The sequence below is a fragment of the Oncorhynchus mykiss genome, chromosome 20 (assembly GCF_057628025.1).
Source record: "Oncorhynchus mykiss isolate SJ-2025 chromosome 20, ASM5762802v1, whole genome shotgun sequence".
NCBI lineage: Eukaryota > Metazoa > Chordata > Actinopteri > Salmoniformes > Salmonidae > Oncorhynchus > Oncorhynchus mykiss.
This window is the reverse complement of record NC_143041.1, coordinates 42794765-42808983: the sequence shown is the minus strand read 5'-3', so window position 1 is coordinate 42808983 and position 14219 is coordinate 42794765. Positions and strand designations below refer to the sequence as shown.

At 45.5% G+C, this 14219-nt stretch overlaps 1 protein-coding gene across 2 annotated transcripts; it reads left to right on the top strand.

The window, feature by feature from the left end:
- Positions 1–1072: 1072 nt before the first annotated feature.
- On the top strand, positions 1073–13732 carry LOC110499451 (G protein-coupled receptor family C group 5 member C). Of its 2 annotated transcripts, none has more exons than XM_036956314.2 (5): positions 1073–1488; positions 5545–6613; positions 9978–10081; positions 10842–10964; positions 12457–13732. In XM_036956314.2, exons 2-5 carry the CDS (start codon positions 5560–5562, stop codon positions 12487–12489), a joined length of 1314 nt encoding a protein of 437 aa, XP_036812209.1. In that variant the 5' UTR covers positions 1073–1488; positions 5545–5559; the 3' UTR covers positions 12490–13732. The 2 variants fall into 2 exon arrangements, with proteins under 2 accessions (XP_036812209.1, XP_036812210.1); XM_036956315.2 differs by having other exon boundaries at positions 1097–1488; positions 10845–10964.
- The last annotated feature ends 487 nt before the right edge of the window (positions 13733–14219 follow it).

Sequence of the window (14219 nt, the reverse complement as noted above, 5' to 3'; positions counted from 1 at the left end):
TTAACTAGTAGCCTCCCATGTGTGACACGTTAACTAGTAGCCTCCCATGTGACATGTTAACTAGTAGCCTTCCATGTGACATGTTAACTAGTAGCCTTCCATTTGACATGTTAACTAGTAGCCTTCCATGTGACATGTTAACTACTAGCCTCCCATGTGTGACACGTTAACTAGTAGCCTCCCATGTGACATGTTAACTAGTAGCCTTCCATGTGACACGTTAACTAGTAGCCTTCCATGTGACATGTTAACTAGTAGCCTTCCATGTGACATGTTAACTAGTAGCCTTCCATGTGTGACATGTTAACTAGTAGCCTTCCATGTGACATGTTAACTAGTAGCCTTCCATTTGACATGTTAACTAGTAGCCTTCCATGTGACATGGTAACTAGTAGCCTTCCATGTGACATGTTAACTAGTAGCCTACATGGAGTGCACTGTGGCTCTGATGTCAAAGTGATCAACAGTTGGACTAGTAGCCTGGTAAGCGGTGCACTGCCACCAGGTGTCTCTGATGTCAAAGTGATCAACAGTTGGACTAGTAGCCTGGTAAGCGCTGCACTGCCACCAGGTGTCTCTGATGTCAAAGTGATCAACAGTTGGACTAGTAGCCTGGTAAGCGCTGCACTGCCACCAGGTGTCTCCTCATTCCTCCTCTGATGAAATACATATTTCTCTCTTAACAGTGTGTGTGCAGATGCACAGCTAGGCTATTGACACATTGGGGGTGTCTATATATTTCATCATAGACTATACATGATCTGAGGAGAGGCACGAATATATCGACTACTTTATGTACAATGGTCTATTTCTAGTCTTGATGACCCAATGGCAAAGATACATTATGTTCGACTCACCTCGGTCTAATGGAGCAGCTTGGACAGAGAGCGCACTAGAGGCGCGCAAAACCTTTGAGCTACTTCCTGTGCTATTAACTATTTAATTATTCGAACTAGACACCTTTCATCCCTGCTTAATTAAAAAGACAAAAAGTGACTTGTATTATTCAATTTAGAGTAACACTAATTGTTCTCCAACCCTACCCTGTTAGTAGGCTATTCATCCAAATAGTGTGTGTGTGCGCGCGCAAGAGAGAGAGAGAAGGCGTGTGTGTGTGAGAGAGAGAGAGAGAGAGAGAGAGAGAGAGAGAGAGGCAGTCGCTATCCAGGGACCAATCGCTCCTCTGTCCACATCACAGCCACAGGACTTCAGCACTAGTCGCCTACTTTTGTGAGATCCAACCCTGATTTCAATATTTCAACATTTTGCTAAAAGCAGTGAGTGCAGTGTCATTCGGGCTAATTTAAAAACAACTAGAAACGGAATATACACGACATTTTCTATAGAGCTGTTACCTTTTAACCCACTGGATAGGCTACCTGGAGACGATGTTGAGCGCGTTTTCTATCGTTGTGGCTTAGAACAGGTGAACGAATAGCGACATTATCAAAGACCACCAAGAACAAAACACTGATCAGACACCCGAAGGTAAGGTCTTCTACAGATTCATTTCATAGTGAAAAGAGGTAGTGGGGGTACAGCGACTACGCACGGTCTAATAGTGACACTCCAAATACATAGACTATGACTTTTTGAAAAGTGTTCCCAAAAATATAAATATTTAATAGTTGGTTAAAAGCCTATAATTGAGCCTCAGGGATTCGCTTATCTGTTTTTAGCAACGCTATTTACACACTAGCGTTGCTAGGAATCAGCTTGCAAAAAAAAAACGGAATAGTCTGCCAGAAACGAAATACAATTCTATTTAAATTTACTCTGCCCGATTCTGTAGTGCTGGTTCCTTATGCAGGAAGGGAATTGAGAAAAAACATCTAATAAAAGATACATTTAAACTGCAATGTGTAACTTTTGGGGTGACCCCACCATATTCACATAGAAATGTGAGTTATAAATCTGTCATTCGGTAAATCTGTTCTATGTGCACTATTTCTATGCTTCACATTCTTAAGTTTCATTTTTTGGGGGTGTTTTACTTTTGGTTTAATTGGATTGAAAGAGTGATATTCTGTGGAGTGATTTGTCAGAGCTTCCCGTTCTATCTTTCTGGGTTTTCACTGGTTTTGTGTAGAACCACCTGCAACTGGACACAGACATAAGATACGTTTTACCCCGAATCGAGAACGAAGACGGTATACCCACATTGAGAAACCCCTGGGTTAACATATATTGAGAAACCCCTGGGTTAACATATCCATGGGCTTTTGTTTGGTTACTGCATGCCACCGAGACCTTGACTCTCTCTTTTAGTTTCTGTGTGTGTGTGTGTCTATGCCTATATACGTGTTTATATGTGTGATAAGATCTCAACAATTGGCCCTCCAATACTTCCTCCCGCCACAAACAATTAACTACCTGTTTTGCTACTTACTCCCTAGTGCCCAACACAAACTTAGTTACATTATTGGCAGAATTGCCAAGAAAATGGTATTACATGAGCGTTATTGAATTAAGGCACATGGAAATACAGAGAGAAGGATGTCTTTCTTACGGCTGAGCAGTGGCTTCATGGCAGGAAACTGAACAGCATTTGCCACCACAACAACACCATCAAGGGAGGAGGTGAGGGCCCTGGGAGAGTGGTGCCAGGAAAATAACCTCTCTCTCTCTCAACGTCAACAAAACAAAGGAGCTGATCGTGAACTTCGGGAAACAGCAGAGGGAGCACATCCCCTATCCACATCGACGGGACCGCAGTGAAGGTGGAAAGCTTCGAGTTCCTCAGCGTACACGTCACTGACGATCTGAAATGATTCATCACCACACACATGTGAGGTGAAGAAGATGCAACAGTGCCTTTTCAACCTCAGGAGGCTGAAGAAATTTGGCTTGGCCCCTAAAATCCTCACAAACTTTTACAGATGCACAATTGAGAGCCTCCTGTCGGGCTGTATCACCACCTGATACGGCAACTGCACCACCCGCAACTGCAGGGCTCTCCAGAGGGTAGTGAGGTCTGCCCAACGCATCATCGGGGGCACACTACCTGCCCTCCAGGACACCTATGGCATCCAATGTCACAGGAAGGTCAAAAAGATCATCAAGGACATCAACCACCCGAGCCACGACCTGTTGACCCCTCTCTCATCCAGAAGGCGAGGTCAGTACAGGTGCATCAAAGCTGTGACCGAGAGACTGAAAAACAGCTTCTATCTCAAGGCCATCCGACTGTTAAATAGCCATCACTAGCCGGCTACCACCCGGTTACTCAACCCTGCACCTTAGAGGCTGCTGCCCTATAGACATAGACTTGGAATTACTGGCCACTTTAACCTCTACATGATCCCCCCCCCACCCCCCCCCCCCCCCCACCCCCCCCCCCCCCCCCACCTCGCGGGACAGTTGAGCTAACGTAGGCTAATGTGATTAGCATGAGGTTGTAAGTAACAAGAACATTTCCCAGGACATAGACATATTTGATATGGGCAGAAAGCTTAAATCCTTGTTAATCCAACTGCACTGTCCAATTTACAGTAACTATTACAGTGAAATAATACCATGCTCTTGTTTGAGGAGAGTGCACAGTTATGAACTTGAAAACGTATCAATTAACAAATTTGGCGTATTTGGGCAGACTTGATACAACATTTTGAACAGAAATGCAATGGTTCATTGGATCAGTCTAACACGTTGCACATACACTGTTGTCATCTAGTGGCCACAATCGAAATTGCGTCTAACCTGGAATAATACATTGTGACCTTCCTCTTGTATTTCAAAGATGATGAAAAAAAAAACATTTTTTTTCTTTGTATTATATTTCCCCAGATCTACTGTGTTATATTCTCCTACATTAATTTCACATTTCCACAAACTTCAAAGTGTTTCCTTTAAAATGGTATCAAGAATATGCACATCCTTGCTTCAGGTCCTGAAGGCAAAATTTGTAAAAAAGGGTCTGATCCTTTTTTAAACATCCTTCTTCAACCTGTCCCCTTCCCTTCATCTACACTGATTGAAGTGTATTTAACAAGCATCATCAAATAGGTGATCATAACTTTCACCTGGATTCACCTGGTCAGCCTATGTCATGGAAAGAGCAGGTGTTCCTAATGTTTTGTACACTCAGTGTACGTGCATTGCTCCAACTATAACTTGAATTTGAGATTATGTGCCATGAGCCTTTTTAAAGCTTCTATTTTAAGACCAAGATTTGCCCTTGTGATGAGTTTGTCAAACTCATCTAAACAACCGCCAACTTTTTTGAAAATAAGCATCCCTACAGTAGACCAGACTTATTTGAATGCTGTGCCATGCCATTTCTCTCTGTCCCCGTCAAATTACATTACACTGAGCAGACATTTCATAACCAAATAGATCAAATCAAATTTTATTGGTCGCGTACACATATTTAGCAGATGTTATTGCGCGTGTAGCGAAATGCTTGTGTTTCTATCTCCAACAGTGCAGTAATATCTAAAAAACAATTCACAACAATACACACGAATCTAAAAGTAAAATAACGGTATTAAGAAATATATAAATTATTAGATCGAGCAATGTCAGAGTGGCATTGACTGAAATACAGTAGAATAGAATACAGTATATTCATATGAGATGAGTAGCGTGGTGTGTAAACATTATTTAAACATTATTAATGTGACTAGTGTTCCCTTATTAAGCCTTGAACCATGGATTGTGTACGTGTGAATGGGCAAGACAAAAGATTTAAGTGCCGTTGAACGGGGTATGGCAGTAGGTGCCAGGCACACCGGTTTGTGTCAAGAACTGCAACGTTGCTGGGTTTTTCACCCTCAACAGTTTCCCGTGTGTATCAAGAAGGTGGTCCACCACCCAAAGGACATTCAGCCAACTTGACACAACTGTGAGTCAACATCCCTGTGGAACGCTTTCCACACCTCTTAGAGTCCATGCCCTGATCAATTGGGGGGGGGGGGGGGGTTGAAACTCAATATTAGGAAGGTGTTCCAAATGTTTTGTACACTGTGTGTATAGTATGTGTGGTGTCTTGTGAGTGAATTTATATGGTGTGTGTGTGTGTGTGTGTGTGTGTGTGTGTGTGTGTGTGTGTGTGTGTGTGTGTGTGTGCTGTACTATACTGTGTCCTCTGACCGTTAAAGAGTGTCTCAACTGACATTCCTAAGTGGTATCATGCTCACACGGTGGACTAACTCTATATTTGTTTTTAAAGTCTTATCAATGATTCTCAAAAAGGGCTTGGATAAATGCCAGCTTCAGAAATACCTCTGGTACCTCTGGTATAGGCTCTGGTACCTCTGGTACCTCTGGTACCTTTAGAAAAAAGTTGTAAAAATTAACATCTAAGCCATTTTAAACATAAATAAAATCTTTCCATCTGTTGTTTGTGTAAAGTGGGTATACGCCGTTACATCCTGATTACAGTATAATTTTATCTGTTTGCTCTTGACTCATGTTTACCCGCTTGGGTGTATCAAGAGTGACTATTTAATGTATGACAACGACCCTGGTTTCTCTCTTCTCCCTCTTAAGAACCTTCTGATATGCCAACCTACTGAGTCTCTCCTTCTATCTCTGTGTCAACAGGTGCTGCCCAACAACATGGACCACACACTCCAGAGACTTCATCTCCTAGTCCCGACCGTCATCACTCTCTGGTCTTTCCCCGTCTCGATGGCTGCCAGTGTGACCCCAAGTGGGTGTGGCTCCAACGTAGGCTCCCTGTACTACAGCCTGTGTGACCTCAGTGCCGTATGGGGCATCGTGCTGGAAGCGTTGGCGGCGGCCGGCGTGCTGGTCTCCATCGTCCTCTTCATCGTCCTCCTGGCCAGCCTGCCCTTCATCACAGACAAGAATAGGATGTGCTCCGTGGGCCTCCATGCCTGCTTCCTGGTCAGTACCCTGGGCCTCTTCTGCCTCACCTTCTCCTTCATCGTAGGGAAGGACTTCGCCACCTGTGCCTCGCGACGCTTCCTCTTCGGGGTGCTGTTCGCCGGGTGCTTCGCGTGTCTTCTCATGCAGTGTGTGAAGCTGAACCTCCTGGCCCGCAGGGGAGATCGGGGGCCCCGGGCCTCGGTGCTGTGTCTGGGAGCCCTGGGACTCTGGCTGGTGGAGGTGGTCATCAACACGGAGTGGCTGATCATCACTGTGGTTCAATATCCTCTCAACGCTACAGGGATAGCACTTGGCACAGCCATGGACGTGCCTTGTAACATCGCCAACCGGGACTTTGTCATGGCGCTGATCTACGTATTGAATCTTCTCCTAGCTGTCGTAGTGGCTTCCTTACCCACCCTGTGCGGGAAATACAAACAGTGGCGCAAGAAGGGAGCCTTCATCCTCGTCACGGGTCTCCTCTCTGTGTTCATCTGGGTGGCCTGGATTACCATGTACGTCTGGGGGAACCAGACGACCGGCGGACCCAGCTGGGATGACCCTACCCTGGCCATCGCCCTGGTCAGCAACGCCTGGGTGTTCCTGATCCTCTACACCATCCCAGAGATATGCTCTCTGACCGGGGAAGAGGAGGGGGGCGCACCAGGGTTCGGAGAGGACCTGAGCAGAGGTGTGGGCTATGAGAATATCCTGAGGGAGCAAGGAGCCCAGAGCATGTTTATGGAGAACAAGGCTTTCTCTATGGATGAGCCCAACTTCGGTATGTAGCCACACACACACACACAGTACCGTACACATACACACACACATACTTGTCAGCAGGTTCAGGAGGGTATGGGGCTTGTCAGCAGGTTCGGGAAGGTATGGGGCTTGTCAGCAGGTTCAGGAAGGTATGGGGCTTGTCAGCAGGTTCAGGAGGGTATGGGGCTTGTCAGCAGGTTCAGGAGGGTATGGGGCTTGTCAGCAGGTTCAGGAGGGTATGGGGCTTGTCAGCAGATTCAGGAGGGTATGGGGCTTGTCAGCAGGTTCAGGAGGGTATGGGGCTTGTCATCAGGTTCAGGAGGGTATGGGGCTTGTCAGCAGGTTCAGGAGGGTATGGGGCTTTTCAGCAGGTTCAGGAGGGTATGGGGCTTGTCAGCAGGTTCAGGAAGGTATGGGGCTTGTCAGCAGGTTCAGGAGGGTATGGGGCTTGTCAACAGGTTCAGGAGGGTATGGGGCTTGTCAGCAGGTTCAGGAGGGTATGGGGCTTGTCAGCAGGTTCAGGAGGGTATGGGGCTTGTCAGCAGGTTCAGGAAGGTATGGGGCTTTCGTACGTATAGTCAGACACGTGAATGAAATAACATTGTTGTCTACATGTAACAATCTGCACACTCTACAGTTTATTTGTTCATATTCCAATGTACTTTTTTTTCAATGACCCCCGAGTCTGAAATAAAATATCTTCCAAAACAGTAAGTTGAAAATAATCTGCGAGATGGATAAGAAAAGCTCAATGAATATCATTGAAACAGTACTGAATTTCACATCCAGTATACAGTACAATCTGCATACCTTAAAGAATTTGATATGCTGATGTGGTTTTTATCCTATTGGCGACCATAATCTGATCTCGCAGGCTGCAGCACAGCCAGACAGGACACTGTGTCTCCTCTCCTCTCCTCTCCTCTCCTCTCCTCTCCTCTCCTCTCCTCTCCTCTCCTCTCCTCTCCTCTCCTCTCCTCTCCTCTCCTCCCCTCCCCTCCCCTCCCCTCTCCTCTCCTCTCCTCTCCTCCCACTCTATCTCTTTGATGCTGCTCCACCTGCCCTCGGCTTGCCCTGGCCTCACCTCATCACAACCAAATGGCACCCTGTTTCCTATATAGGGCACTACATTTGACCAAAGGCACTGGTCAAAAGTAGTGCACTTTATAGGGAATAGGGGGCCATTTGGGACGCAGGCAATGGTTTAGGTCAGAGTGGGAGGGAGGAATAATAGCACGGGTTAATGCGGATGGCGCCACATGAGTTAGCAGCTCTGTCCTGACTGAGGTTAACCTACTGTATGTCCTGGTCTGTTGAGATCAGCTGGCACCAGGTGACTCGTCTCTAGACAGACAGGTTAGATTTGATTTGATTTTGGCCTCCCACAATGTACCAATGTTCCAGCACGTTGCCCAAGGTCTGGGAACATATCAATACATTATTAGAACACATACAGTGTTTAGTCAGTTTATACTGAGTGGAGAATCATGTTTGATAAAATAAAAGGAACAAAAATATAACGAGCCCTCTGCTATCTGGCCTCTGACACATCAGTTGCCATATCAAACTAATAATGAGGTGAGAACAGAGAAGGATTTGACAAAAAATAACCCTTCCATTTTTGGCGATTTTCTATTCATATTTAACTATTATTAAATATTAACAGGAAAATGTTGTTTGTTTTTAAAAACGAATCAACCTTTTCTGGGAGAGACTGAGAACCGAAGGATGATATCTGTCGTGACGACAGAGAGCTATGAAACCAGAAAAAGTCCTTCATTGTCTTTGTATATCCTGAGGACTTATTTAAACATTTAACCAACCAAGTCCTCTCTCTCTCCCACACATATATTCCATTACCACCGGTCTACCAGGTGACTCAATGGGATTCAGATGTCCAGGACAAAACAGTGACCTAACCAGTATACCATGCATACACAAACACTGACACATACACACACAAACACACACTCGTCAGCTTGCCCCAACATCACTGTTTGTGTTTGCGTTACCGCGCTGTCTCAATTAGCAAACAAGGTGTGGCAACAGTGTCATGGTAGGCAGATATTTCACAGGGGAGGACCAGGCAATTCCACCTGGGGGGGGAAACAAAAATGTCTCTCACATTAACCAAGCATTATCCATCCTACCTTTATAGAGGACTGCACATTTGACTGCACAGCGGAGATAATAGACGTATCGCCTGCGTCTGTTGTTTATGATCTTGTCTTGGTGGTTGAATAGAACAAGCTACTATGACTGGTTGCTTGGGAACACTGAATACCCAGAGGATACTGCTTGAACGCGCCCGTGAATGTCTGACTACGTGGATTTGATTGAGATTTAGGATTTGAAAACGTGATGATATAAAGAAAGTATCCCATTGTCCCGACATAAACACTGAGTGTGCGAAACAATAGGAACACCTTCCTAATATTGAGTTGCAACCCCTTTTGCCCTCAGAACAGCCTCAGTTCGTCGGGTCATGGACTCTACACATGTAGAAAGCGTTCCACAGGGATGCTGGCCCATGTCGACAGGGATGCTGGCCCATGTTGACAGGGATACTGGCCCATGTCGACAGGGATGCTGGCCCATGTTGACAGGGATGCTGGCCCATGTCGACAGGGATGCTGGCCCATGTCGACAGGGATGCTGGCCCATGTTGACAGGGATGCTGGCCCATGTTGACAGGGATGCTGGCCCATGTTGACAGGGATACTGGCCCATGTTGACAGGGATGCTGGCCCATGTTGACAGGGATGCTGGCCCATGTTGACAGGGATACTGGCCCATGTTGACAGGGATGCTGGCCCATGTCGACAGGGATGCTGGCCCATGTTGACAGGGATGCTGGCCCATGTCGACAGGGATGCTGGCCCATGTCGACAGGGATGCTGGCCCATGTCGACAGGGATGCTGGCCCATGTTGACAGGGATGCTGGCCCATGTTGACAGGGATGCTGGCCCATGTTGACAGGGATACTGGCCCATGTTGACCCAAATGCTTCCCACGGTTTTGTCAAGTTGGCTGGACGTCCTTTGGGTGGTGGGCCATTGTTGATACACACGGGAAGCTGTTGAGTGTGAAAAACCTTACCCCATTCAAAGGCACCTCAATATTTTGTCTTGTCCATTCACCCTCTGAAAGACACACGTACACAATCCATGTCTCAATTGTCTCAAGGCTTAAAAATCATTCTTTAACCCGTCTCCTCCCCTTCATCTACACTGATTTTGAAGTGGATTTAACAAGTGTCATCAATAAGGGATCATTGCTTTCACCTGGATTAACCTGGGTCAGTCTATGTCATTGAAAGCCACTCAGTGTGTGATTGGGATCTAATGTTGTCGAATGTTTTCTTGTTAATTTTCCCTCGTAGGTCCCAACAAAGTTGTGTCTCCATACAGCGGCTATAGTGGTCAGAGCCACCATTCTGTCTACCAGCCCACTGAGCTGGCTCTCATCAGCAGGGGAATGGGGAATGTGAGTACTGGCCATCAATTGTTTGTCCATGCACACACACACACACACACACGTACGGGCGTGACACACACACACACACACACACACGTACGGGCGTGACACACACACACACACACACACGTACGGGCGTGACACACACACACACACACACACGTATGGGCGTGACACACACACACACACACACGTACGGGCGTGACACACACACACACACACACACGTACGGGCGTGACACACACACACACACACACGTACGGGCGTGACACACACACACACACGTACGGGCGCGACACACACACACACACGTACGGGCGTGACACACACACACACACACACGTACGGGCGTGACACACACACACACACACACACACACGTACGGGCGTGACACACACACACACACACACGTACGGGCGCGACACACACACACACACACACGTACGGGCGTGACACACACACACACACACACACGTTCGGGCGTGACACACACACACACACGTACGGGCGTGACACACACACACACACACACGTACGGGCGTGACACACACACACACACGTACGGGCGTGACACACACACACACACACACACACGTACGGGCGCGACACACACACACTGCCACAGGTTGTTGTTGTTGTGTTTTTCAATTGTTTCATTAAAAAGAAAGAGGGATCTTTATTCATATCCATTGTGTGTAAATATTCTTCCGTTCTCTTTCGTATGGATCATGACGAGCATGTTGTGTTCCTTGTGTATGTCTGGTCGCAGCAGGAAATGTCTCACATCCCCCGAGCCTCCACCAACAACAGCTCCGTGGCCCACAGCGGGGGCAGTATCCTGTCGGGTCGCACCGACAAGACAGCAGACACACAGACCCAGCAGGGCCACAGTGTAGGTGGAGATAGAAAGACCCTGTGATGCGTTCCAAAATGGCACCCTATTCCCTTCGCAGTGCTACTTTTGACCAGAGCCCTGGACAAAAGTAGTGCACTATATATGGAATAGGGTGCCATTTGGGACTCGTGCCCGCTGTCCTCTGACATATTCTCCTCACCTCTCTCCCTGTCCGTTCTCCTCTTCTCCTCTGAGAATGGTGGAAAATACAGTCCTCGTCTCACTCTCTCTTAGCATGGGGGGGGGGGGGGGGGGGTATTTTGGCTACAAAGGTGGATACTGTATACAGTAAACACACACAATCACAATGCATTCCTTCTCGGTCTCCGTTTCATCTTGACAAGCCTGTCACTTACGTTTCTTCCTGGTCTTGTACTGTCGTCTTGTCTTATTGGACGGTTTCTATCTCTACATATGTGGTTGTTTTTTGTCCATCCCATCTGTTTCTCTTATTGCTTTGGATCAGTCGTCTCTTTTCACTTCGTTTTTCCCGGTGTTTTTCCCAGTGTTTTTCCCGGTGTTTTTCCCAGTGTTTTTCCCAGTGTTTTTCCCGGTGTTTTTCCCAGTGTTTTTCCCAGTGTTTTTCCCAGTGTTTTTCCCAGTGTTTTTCCCGGTGTTTTTCCCGGTGTTTTTCCCGGTGTTTTTCCCAGTGTTTTTCCCGGTGTTTTTCCCGGTGTTTTTCCCAGTGTTTTTCCCGGTGTTTTTCCCAGTGTTTTTCCCGGTGTTTTTCCCAGTGTTTTTCCCGGTGTTTTTCCCGGTGTTTTTCCCAGTGTTTTTCCCGGTGTTTTTCTCAGTGTTTTTCCCAGTGTTTTTCCCGGTGTTTTTCCCAGTGTTTTTCCCGGTGTTTTTCCCAGTGTTTTTCCCAGTGTTTTTCCCGGTGTTTTTCCCAGTGTTTTTCCCGGTGTTTTTCCCGGTGTTTTTCCCAGTGTTTTTCCCGGTGTTTTTCCCAGTGTTTTTCCCAGTGTTTTTCCCAGTGTTTTTCCCAGTGTTTTTCCCGGTGTTTTTCCCAGTGTTTTTCCCGGTGTTTTTCCCAGTGTTTTTCCCGGTGTTTTTCCCAGTGTTTTTCCCAGTGTTTTTCCCAGTGTTTTTCCCAGTGTTTTTCCCGGTGTTTTTCCCGGTGTTTTTCCCAGTGTTTTTCCCGGTGTTTTTCCCAGTGTTTTTCCCGGTGTTTTTCCCGGTGTTTTTCCCAGTGTTTTTCCCAGTGTTTTTCCCAGTGTTTTTCCCAGTGTTTTTCCCAGTGTTTTTCCCAGTGTTTTTCCCAGTGTTTTTCCCAGTGTTTTTCCCAGTGTTTTTCCCAGTGTTTTTCCCGGTGTTTTTCCCGGTGTTTTTCCCGGTGTTAACGGCCTTTCCTTTGACCTTCTTTCAGTTTCAGTTTTTTTTTCCCGACACACATATTGCGTTAGCACTGTCTGTACACTATACCTATTTATATGACATTAGGTCTATATCGGTTTTTTAACAATATCTCTCCATCTTTTTCTGTTTTCAGGGGAATGGACTGCAGAAGATATCCCAGTGGTGAACACAGACTACTTTACACCTCTCTCCTCAAGACATATTTATTGCTACAGTTTCCTCATGTTGACTCTATTTTGCTGTTGTCCATTGCATCCTTGATATGAGCTGGTTTTAACGGGACCCATCACAATGAGGCCTACCTGAACTCTGACCTACCAGCCTATCAGACTCCAGAGGTGACGTTTAGGTGAACGACACAAACAGTTTGCCCTTTGTAAAACCCCTAAAGATTGGACAGTCCTGTGTACGACATAACCCTCTATCGATAGATGGACAGTGTCCTACAGGTCTGTCTGTCCCCGTTCCAGTCCCTGCCCCATCTGTCTGTCTGACAGGAGTCAAAGCAACCCACAGAGAGCAGGCCCATGGCGTTGGGAGAGAACAATACCTTTTGCAGAGGTCACCTCTGACTATGAGCTGAGCTCTCCGCTGGACACACTGTGACAGATGAAATGTGAGCATGCTAACAGCATGGAATACTAGTCTCACTCTCTCTTAGCATGTGGGGGTGTATTTAGGCTACAAAGATAGATATATACACACACACACACACACACACACAATAGTCACATACACAGTAGTCACGTGGAAGTGCAGCCAACAACAGGATCAGTCAAGCGAGGGGGGGCAACTGGTGTGATGGGATAAACCTGTCATCCCAGTGTTCTCAGAAGAGGACCCCTTAACAGTGGAACATTCCATACCTGGAACACCCTCTATGGTTCCATGGAATCTTGGAAAAGGTCTCTTCTGTCACAGGGGATACCTACCTAACACTAATGCACTCATTTATAGGTTTTAGCGTACAGAAAGCGTGCACTTTCGAGCTTTCAATTGAAGTAAGTGTCGATATTATTATGTCAATGTTTAGTGCCTGGCTTGTGAATGGGTATCACTTTCAGAAAGTTAAAATTGCTATTTCAATTTGTGGCTAACGATTGTTGAATGACCTAATGTTAATGCCATGCCAATGAATGGCTTCTCCCTCTACATATGTAAGGAATCAATTGTTGTATGAATTGTTGTATGAATTTGGAAATATGATATTTAAGACATTTACAGTAATTACTTTTCTTGTAAATCGGTTTTGAGCCAACACCTGTAAATGAAATCCTGAATGTTCAATCTAACATGATGTGTTGTAAAACGACAGTGAGTGAATCGATTGGTTGAACATACTGTATCAACAGCCATTGATGTCTGAAAGAAAAATGAAAATCTAAATAAACATTCAATGGTGAAGTACATACAGTCCAGAGAATCTGTCATAATGAATCAATATTATACCTAATACTGTTGTTTACCCTAATACTGTTAATACCTAATACTGTTAATACCTAATACTGTTAATACCTAATACTGTTGTTTACCCTAATATTGTTATTACCTAATACTGTTAATACCTAATACTGGTAATACCTAATACTGTTGTTTACCCTAATACTGTTAATACCTAATACTGTTAATACCTAATACTGTTAATACCTAATACTGTTGTTTACCCTGATACTGTTATTACCTAATACTGTAAATACCTAATAATGTTATTACCTAATACTGTTAATACCTAATACTGTTATTACCTAATACTGTTAATACCTAATACTGTTAATACCTAATACTGTTAATACCTAATACTGTTATTACCTAATACTGTTAATACCTAATACTGTTAGCTCCTAATACTGGTATTTACCCTAATACTGTTAATACCTAATACTGTTAATATCTAAT